At 49.3% G+C, this 9652-nt stretch overlaps 1 protein-coding gene across 1 annotated transcript; it reads left to right on the top strand.

Moving 5' to 3' along the window:
- The first annotated feature begins 2227 nt into the window (after positions 1-2227).
- LOC125506009 (uncharacterized) lies at positions 2228-3653 on the top strand. The gene has a single exon (XM_048670892.2). The coding sequence runs from the start codon at positions 2362-2364 to the stop codon at positions 3508-3510; it is 1149 nt and encodes a 382-aa protein (XP_048526849.2). The 5' UTR covers positions 2228-2361; the 3' UTR covers positions 3511-3653.
- Positions 3654-9652: the final 5999 nt, after the last annotated feature.

Genomic DNA, 9652 nt, shown 5'->3' on the forward strand with positions numbered 1-9652 from the left:
CCGAGGCCGTTGGGGGAAGACGAGGCGCCGTGTCACTGACGCGGCTGGCCTGCGGCTTTTTCGCGCCAAAACAGCTCTTTCCGGCGCCCCCGGGCGCCCCCAGCGCGCCGGGTTTGGCCTAGGTCCGCCGGCGCTGTTTTCGGCCCAGGCCGGCGAAAATCAGGCTCCTGGGGGCGCGACTGGGCCGTTTTTTCGGCGCCGGCGCGAAAAAATCGCCTGGGGAGGCCTTCCTGGGGCGCGGCTGGAGATGCTCTAAGGAGCAAGAACACGGGTTTGAGCAATAAGTGATTTTTTTTTGGAGGAAGAAGAAGGGAATGTGCGGCTGGGGTAAGTGAGTGGGTCCCTGTGGGACCCACAAGCCCACATGGAGCGCCCTAGGGGGTGGCGCGCCCTATGAGCTTGTGGCTCACAGGTGCATCCCCCGGAGTGTGTTCAAAATTGTTAAATATTCTATAGAAATCATACATATTTTCCTCGGCATAGAAGACCAGTTCAGGGGCTACTAACGGTGTCCTGGATAAGGGAGTACTAACCCACCCGGCCCATTCTCTTCGGGTTGGGTCAACAAGCCTTAATTCGTGATCAGATGGACTCCGAAAGCTATATGCAGGAGGCGTGATCAAGTCTGCCTCCCTCGAAGACTTGACCTATACTCCAAGATCTCTGATGCCACCTAGCTCCTAGTTACCGACCATGTAACCCTACGTACCCTCCCTGGCGTGTATATAAGTCATAGGGTTTAGCCCGTAGAGGGGACATCAACACAAAATCATTCACCTAGCCCTAGAGTTAGACCACACATTACTATCTCAAGGTAGATTAATTTTGTACTCGATACATCTCCATCAATATAAACAAGAACAAGGCGTAGGGGTTTTACATCCATCAAGAGGGCCAGAACCTGGGTAAACACCGTCTCCTTCGTTCCTGTTACCCTCGATCCGAGATCCACAGCTCGGGACCCCCTACCCCGAGGTCTACCGGTTTTGACACCGGCATAAATACTTCGTAATTGAGAGGTGTGATCTCCTTAGGTTTCTGCTAAGGGCATCTTTACCTTCTGTTTTTCGTAGTGAATGCTTCTTAAATGAGAGGTGTGATGTCCTTAGGTTTCTGTTCATGGACCCAAGGTCCCTCCCAAAATGGGGTCTTTGAGCCATTGCCAATGGTGATCGTGGTGGGGACATAGAAGAGATCATGGTGCTTCTCGTCACAAGGATTTCTCATACCAACCCATAACTTGTATGGTTCGTTCCATTCATATACCACGACCATATTAACCTTAAAACTCTGGCAAATTTCATGGCGTTGAGCACGCAAGGATACCTTACTCATAGGCCGATACTGGTAGTCTTGTCTGGTCTGTACCAAGGATAGTCCCTCTCAGTCTTGTTTGTGTTGCATATAGTTCTCTGGGGAACGATGAGAGGAGCAATGGCTGTGATGTTGTTGCCCTCCCATGGGGTAAACTTGTCTTAAAGGAATTGAAAGTCCAATCTCTTGAATGTCTTGTTTGTTGTACGAACTAATTTTTTCCATAGTTCCTTTGTATGACCCGAAATCATTGAGTTGGTGATGTCAAATTGAATTACTCTAGTTAATTTTGTTTAATTTCTAATTGTTGATTTTCTTTTGAGGTAGTGTTATCTGCCGTTATTTATAGCCGCTTAGTTTTAGCCCTGGGCTTTGATGAATTCTGGCTTTACCTCTGTTGCCCCCGGCAAACCATTGTTCAACATTGTGTATATAATCCATAAAGAGAGGACCCTGATTTTGACGCCAAAAAAACCCCTAAAGGTGCGTCACTCATGCTTGTGTAAGTGAGCTGGTCTAAGGAATTGAGTAGGCATTTTCGTGGTGAGATAAACATGGCACTATATAGAAACACAGAGACAGACATTTGTCCATCAACATGACAGTGCAAAACTATGCAATGCAACCCCACCATTCATCATTCCAATGAGCCTCAGCCCAGTCCAGCCCCCACTCTACCTACATTCCTCAGATAATAATAATATCCAGATGCTCCAACCAGACAACAAAAATGTAGTACTAGTAGTAGTACAAGGTAGTATAAATTACAAATCAAGACAAAGCTAACCCTCTGAAGTCTGAACGGAGACAAAGGCACAGAAAGAACCAAAGCCCCGCTAAGCCCTAGCGCTGGCTGCTCCTGGATCAGCCCCCTCCCACGCTCTTTATAAACCGCCCCAACCCCAGTGCCACTGCCCCACCCCACCCCATGATCTGATCCACAAAGCTCCTGGAAGCCACCACGCCACCTTTGCTCGCTCGCCCTTCCTCTGCTCCAAGAAGCCTTTTCTTTGAGCTCGAGTGTTCGCTTGCTTGCCCTCCACCGCCATGATCCAAGAACTCCTCGGAGGCACGGCCATGGAGCAGCAGCAGCAGCTCAAGTGCGCCGGCAACGCCGCGAACCACCACGGCTCGCTCCCCATGGTGCTGCAGCCCATCTCCTCCAACCCGTCCCCCACGTCCTCCTCCACCTCCTCGCGCTCCTCCACGCAGCGGTCGCCCTCGGCCGCGTCGTCGCCGCAGGGGCAGGGGCAGGCGCAGCAGGGGCCGCCGGGGCCGGAGCAGGCGCCGCTGCGTTGCCCCCGGTGCAACTCCTCCAACACCAAGTTCTGCTACTACAACAACTACAACCTCACCCAGCCGCGCCACTTCTGCAAGACGTGCCGCCGCTACTGGACCAAGGGCGGCGCGCTCCGCAACGTCCCCATCGGCGGCGGCTGCCGCAAGCCGCGCCCCATGCCGGCGCCCGTCGCCAAGGCGCAGCCCTCCTCCTGCAAGTCCGTGCTCGGCATGGGCGTCGGCGCCGCGCCGTCCCTCGGCCTCGGCATGGGCGTGGGCGGCGGCATGTCCTGGGCCTCCGCGCCGCAGACCGCCACCGCGCAGCTCATGGCGCTGCTCAACAGCGCCAGGGCCGGCTACGCCGGCAGCAACATGCACCGGCTTCTCGGCCTTGACACCATGGGGCAGCTCCAGGTCCTGCCGGGGTCGGCCAACGGCGGGCAGGGCATGTCGCCGTCGCTGTGGCCGCAGGCGACGCACCGGCCGACCATGCCTCCGCCACCAATGCACCTCGACTCGCACCTCGGCATGGGCTCGCTGGGGCTGGGCCAGGGCCAGGGCCACCACAACCTGCTGTCAGGGCTGGAGCTCAAGCCGCCCTCATCTTCACCGTCACCATCTTCACTCGCGGCGAGCTACTACAGCGACCAGCTGAACGCGGTGGTGAGCAACGGCGGCGCGGGCCGCCCGCACCCGTACGACACCCCGGCGTCGTCCTACCCTTGCAGCACGGCGATGTGCTCGCTCCCGCCGTCCGCGTCGACCGTCTCGGCGGCGCAGAGCAGCCACACCGTGGGAATGGACCAGCAGCCACCCACCATGTCGCTGGGCACGCAGGAGATGCAGTACTGGAGCGGCGGGCCGGCGTCAATGATGGCATGGCCGGACTTGCCCACTCTCAACGGCGCCTTCCCATGATCGGCCTCGACAACGCCGGCCGGCCGGCCGGCTGTTACATGCATGATGACAGCAATAGCGTAGCTCAGCTCAGTCTAGCGCCGTGTGGTTTCCTTCTCAATTATTACTTGTGTTTTCCTTTTGTTAATCAATCAGTGGGGGGTGACGTGACGAGTAACTTCGGTTTACTGTCTGCTTAGCTAGGTTTATCAGTATTAAGAGAGTAGTAACTGGTGGTGCTGGTATAGTGGTATAGTCTTCAAGTCAGGAGGGTCACTGGCAAATTATGGTGGGGTGTAGTTCAAGAAGATGTCGATCGATTTCGTTTCAAAATGTCGATGAATGTGTGTTTGTGTAAGGTTACATTTGCATTTGCTGCAAGCTGGTCTAGTACTTATTTGTCTGCAAACTACCTACTTCACTTTGGTCCCAAAAACAAAAATGCAAACGTACACAGGTTTGGGTGTCGCAACTCGCAAGCAAGTACTCCTGCAAAAGGATCAGCTCTTCTGTTTGCTTTCTGGCATGTACCGGACCGCCCCTGATCCGGGTTTTGGACCATGCATGGCATGGCATTGATGCTTCGCTGATTCTCGTTTCTGTAAATCAGACAGCATGTACTCCAATCGGCGCTGAGATGACTGTTTGTGTATGGGAAACATTGAAGAGTAGACTGTTGCTGTAAATTATGGGGTATTCATGTCTGTCCTAATATTTGGACTAGCACTATGGTTTTGGTTGAAAAAATGCTCATGCCAAGCTGGGCACCAGTGTTCTGAAACAATCGAGCAGGCAGAGATTTGTACGTTGGTGCTATCTGTTATCGGAGATACCGGCATAGATTCACCTGCACGCCCATACTGTTCAGATATAACTTCAGACTAACAATAATAATCTCTGACCAATATTGATCTCTGACAATATATACTTCTATCTAGGAGTATATATGGCTAACAAATCACAGTATCGGTCTCCATGTCATGTTAAGACGGAGTGGTTGCTACTGCAAGCTTCTCCGGCCACCTTATGATCTTGACATGATCCAGAGATACCCATCATTCGCTAACAAATTTGGGCAAACCATGCACCACATGAAGCTGGCATCTTTATCCCAAAAAGATAATGCATGATTGGGCGATGATGGAGAGTGTACATACTGTACACGCTAGTTAAACGGGACCATATATATATGACGTACGTATGCATACATGGACGGTTCAAAGTTTGTGTGTGAGGCCGGCATCCGGCAGGGAGCACGTCAGGCGGGCCTGCTGCACAAACTTTTTTGTTTGAATGATTCCCGTTCGTTCAACCCTGCTGCGTGTCTCCTCCTCGCCTTTATCGAGCTCTCCCTTACAGGAGAAGATAGACTGCGCAGTCGCAGGCCGGAGCGGAGCACGCAGGCACATGAGATGAGATGAGATGAGATGAGATGAGACGAGACGAGACGAGGAGCCTCCCATATGGGACACGAGACTACGCCGGTGCAGTCAAGCGTGCAGAGAGAGAGGGAGAGAGAGGCCATGCATGGCGATGGCACGCCAAAGCCAGAGCAGGCCGATACGTACATTCACCAGATCGATCAGCGCTGTAGAGAGAAGGAGAGAGAGAGGAGGAGGAGGGGGGAGGGAGCATGCATGCAGCCTTCGGAAGGTGCGCGCACAATACGGCGTGGCCTGGCGACGGCAGGTGGATTCGATTCTCCGGTCACGGCGCCCAACCAACCAGTGTTGAGCGAGCTCCCGTCCTGCCACCACTGGCTCCTCTACTGCGCGGTGCAGCCTTATGTTTGCTTGGGGTTGGGTTGGTGGAGAGAGAGAGAGGAGGGAGACGGGCTAAGGCTTGCTCGTAGCTCCCTTTTGTTTTTTGTCGCTGCCTCCCGCGCAACATGCATGCATGCATGCATCGATCCGTCCATCCGTCCATCGCCTGGCCTGGCCGAGCACCACCAACAGTGTGCTGCACCATTCGACACGGCACACACGCAGGCTAGCAAGAGAGAGAACGGAGAGAGTAGCTAGCTAGGGTGCAGCGGCAGAGGTGCTAGTGCTAGGGGTAGCTAGCTAGGGAAGGAGGGAGAGATGCATGGCAAGGTGGTGGTGTGGTGCGTGTCCTCTCCTCGGAACACGCGTGCAAATATTCCGTCTCGATCGCCTGCATCGAGGAGCACGCTGCTTTCTTTCCTTCTACTGTGCCAGAATAGAAACCCCATAGTCTTTATCCTGTCTCGCCTCACCTCTCCAGGGGAAGGGTGGGTTTGTTTGCTTGTTTTTTTGTTTGTTTGTTTCTGCTCCGATCCTCGCGCGCTGGATCACCAGTTTGCTGTCGGTCATGGCTCAGTGGGTGGAAGAATCGGTAAAGTAGCTAGTACTAGCTAGCTACCGCCGCCGTGAATAACGACGCGATTAGTACCAAGAATCAAGACGCGATCGATGCGGTATTATTTTTATTACTAAGCGCATCTTGAAGGCGGATCCATAAACCTCCCACAACTGTCCGGATCATGGAAATCATCCAACGCCTACCTGTATTGGTCCACGGGATGGTCTGAACATGATTTCTCCCGTAAATTGGAGACAAAAGTGTATAAGGTTTGCAGGTGTCCGGACACCTGAAATGTAGGACTCCAACATCCCCGGCACAGCAAAACCCCCTTCCCGGTACCATTTCCTTCCACTCCGCCCCTTCTTCCTCTTACTTTACATTCGCACCCTCCACCTCTGCCGCCGTTGTTGTTCATCTCTGGCCGCCACAGGGGCATTGCCGGACATCTGCAACCAGCATCGACACGCCCGCTCGCCATCCCGACGAAGCTTTCCGCCCTAGAGTCATTTGTACCCAGGTACACTCTGTCCCCCTGTCGACGACCTTCATGGTGGACACCACGCCCGGCTGGTGTTCGGTCAAAGGTTAATGAACTTATTTTCAGATGCTATGTCATTTTTTAGAGTACGGAGGATGGTGAGCTACTCGACGATGGAGGATGAGTTGTGGTGCCATGCGTGGCTGGCTATATCCGCGGATTTCATAGGCAAGACCATATGGCCGCCATTTTGCGAGCAAGTGCATGAAAAGTTTCACGCAGGAAAGCACATTCCACCCTACGACATATACATCATTCAACGACGAAACGGGAAGTCGTTGTCGTATCGCCGGCACGCTATTCAGATCAACATCATCAAGTTTTGGAACTTGGTTACTCCGAATTTTTAGAACGCCTTCTAGGTAAAGGAAGATCATATTCAGTTTCATCAAGATTCATATTGCAAAACAAAGATTTAATAGGTGACACATCAATAACTTTTAGATCTTCATCTTAATTTTCATAGGAATTGGAAGAACATGCTTTAATAAAGGCATCTTTGGAAGCACGAATACTAGCGGTTCTTTCCTTGCACTCATCAATGGAAATTCTCATGGCTTTGAGAGACTCATTGATATCATGCTTAGGAGGAATAGATCTAAACTTTAAAGAATCAATCTCGAGAGAAATTCTATCAACGTTCCTAGCCAAATCATCAACTTTAAGCAATTTCTCTTCAAGCAAAGCATTAAAATTCTTTTGCGAATTCATAAACTCTTTAACACTATTCTTAAATTCAGATGGCATCTTATTATAATTTCATTAAGGGTTGTTGTAGGAATTCCCATAATTATTAGAAGGATTACTAGGATATGGCCTAGGATTAAAATTCTCTCTATAAGCGTTGTTACCAAAATTATTCCTACCAACAAAATTCACATCCATAGATTCATTGTTATTCTCAATCAAAGTAGACAAAGACATATCATTAGGATCAGAAGAAACACTCTTAGTAGCAAATAATTTCATAAGCTCATCCATCTTTCCACTCAAAACATTGATTTCTTCTATCACATGCACTTTTTTATTAGAAGATCTTTCAGTATTCCATTGAGAATAATTAACCATAATATTATCTAGGAGTTTAGTAGCATTTCCTAAAGTGATTTCCATAAAAGTGCCTCCCGCGGCCGAATCTAAAAGATTTCTAGAAGCAAAATTCAATCTGGCATAAAATTTTTGTATAATCATCCATAAATTCAAACCATGAGTAGGGCAATTACGTATCATTAATTTCATTCTCTCCCAAGCTTGTGCAACATGTTCATGATCAAGTTGCTTAAAGTTCATAATATCATTTGTAAACGAGATGATCTTAGCGGGAGGGAAATACTTAGAGATAAAAGCATCTTTGCACTTGTTCTAAGAATCGATACTATTTTTAGGCAAAGACGAAAACCAAGCTTTAGCACGATCTCTAAGCGAAAAAGGAAATAGCTTCAATTTAAAGACATCATTATCGACATCTTTTTTCTTTTGCATATCACATAAATCAACGAAGCTATTCAGATGAGTAGCAGCATCTTCACTAGGAAGGCCGGCGAATTGATCTTTCATAACAAGATTCAACAAAGCAGTATTGATTTCACAAGATTCAGTATTGGCAAGAGGAGCAATCGGAGTGCTAAGGAAATCATTATTATTGGTATTGGTGAAGTCACACAATTTGGTAGTATCTTGAGCCATCGCGACAAACAAGCAATCCAACACACGAGCAAACAAAAAGGCAAGCGGAAAAGAGAGGGAGGATAGAGAGAGAGAGAGAGCGAATAAAACGGCAAGGGTGAAGTGGGGGAGAGGAAAACGAGAGACAAATGGCAAATAATGTAATGCGAGAGAGAGGGATTGTGATGGGTACTTGGTATGTTGACTTTTTGCGTAGACTCGCCGGCAACGGCGCCAGAAATCCTTCTTACTACCTCTTGAGCTTGCGTTGGTTTTCCCCGAAGAGGAAGAGATGATGCAGCAAAGTAGCGTAAGTATTTCCCTCAGTTTTTGAGAATCAAGGTATTAATCCAGTAGGAGGCCACGCTCAAGTCCCTCGTACCTGCACAAAACGATAGCTACTCGCAACCAACGCGATTAGGGGTTGTCAATCCCTTCATGGTCACTTACGAGAGTGAGATCTCATAGATATAATATTTTTGGTACAAAGATGCAAAGTAAAAATTAAAGGCAAAGTAAAAAAGCAAAGCAAGATTAAAGTGATGGAGATTGATATGATGAGAATAGACCCCGGGGCCATTGGTTTCAGTAGTGGCTTCTCTCAAGAGCATAAGTATTCTACGGTGGGTGAACAAATTACTGTTGAGCAATTGACAGAATTGAGCATAGTTATGAGAATATTTAGGCATGATCATGTATATAGGCATCACGTCCGTGACAAGTAGACCGAAACGATTCTTCATCTACTACTATTACTCCACGTATCGACCGCTATCCAGCATGCATCTAGAGTATTAAGTTAAAAACAGAGTAACGCTTTAAGCCAGATGACATGATGTAGAGAGATAAATTCATGCAATATGAAATAAACCCCATCTTGTTATCCTCGATGGCAACGATACAATACGTGCCTTGCTGCCCCTTCCGTCACTGGGAAAGGACGCCGCAAGATCGAACCCAAAGCTAAGCATTTCTCCCATGGCAAGAACTACCAATCTAGTTGGCCAAACCAAACGGATAATTCGAAGAGACTTGCAAAGATAACCAATCATACATAAAATAATTCAGAGAAGATTCAAATATTATTCATAGATAGACTTGATCATAAACCCACAATTCATCGATCTCAACAAACACACCGCAAAAAGAAGATTACATCGAATAGATCTCCACAAGAGAGGGGGATAACTTTGTATTGAGATCCAAAAAGAGAGAAAAAGCCATCTAGCTACTAACTATGGACCCGAAAGTCTGAGGTAAACTACTCACACTTCATCGGAGGGGCTATGATGATGTAGAAGCCCTCCGTGATGACGGCCCTCTCCGGCGGAGCTCCGGAACAGGCCCCAAGATGGGATCTCCTGGATACAGAAAGTTGCGGCGGTGGAATTAGGTTTTTGGCTCCTTCTCTGTTCGTTTGGGGATACGTAGGTATATATAGGAGGAAGGAGTACGTCGGTGGAGCTCCGAGGGGCCCACGAGGCAGGGGGCGCGCCCTCCACCCTCGTGACCGCCTCTCTGATGCCTTGGCGTAGGGTCCAAGTCTGCTGGATCACGTTCGGTGAGAAAATCACGTTCCCGAAGGTTTTATTCCGTTTGGACTCCGTTTGATATTCCGTTTCTTCGAAACACTGA

This window comes from Triticum urartu, chromosome 5A, assembly GCF_056163025.1.
Source record: "Triticum urartu cultivar PI428250 chromosome 5A, HENAU_Tu73, whole genome shotgun sequence".
Lineage (NCBI taxonomy): Eukaryota > Viridiplantae > Streptophyta > Magnoliopsida > Poales > Poaceae > Triticum > Triticum urartu.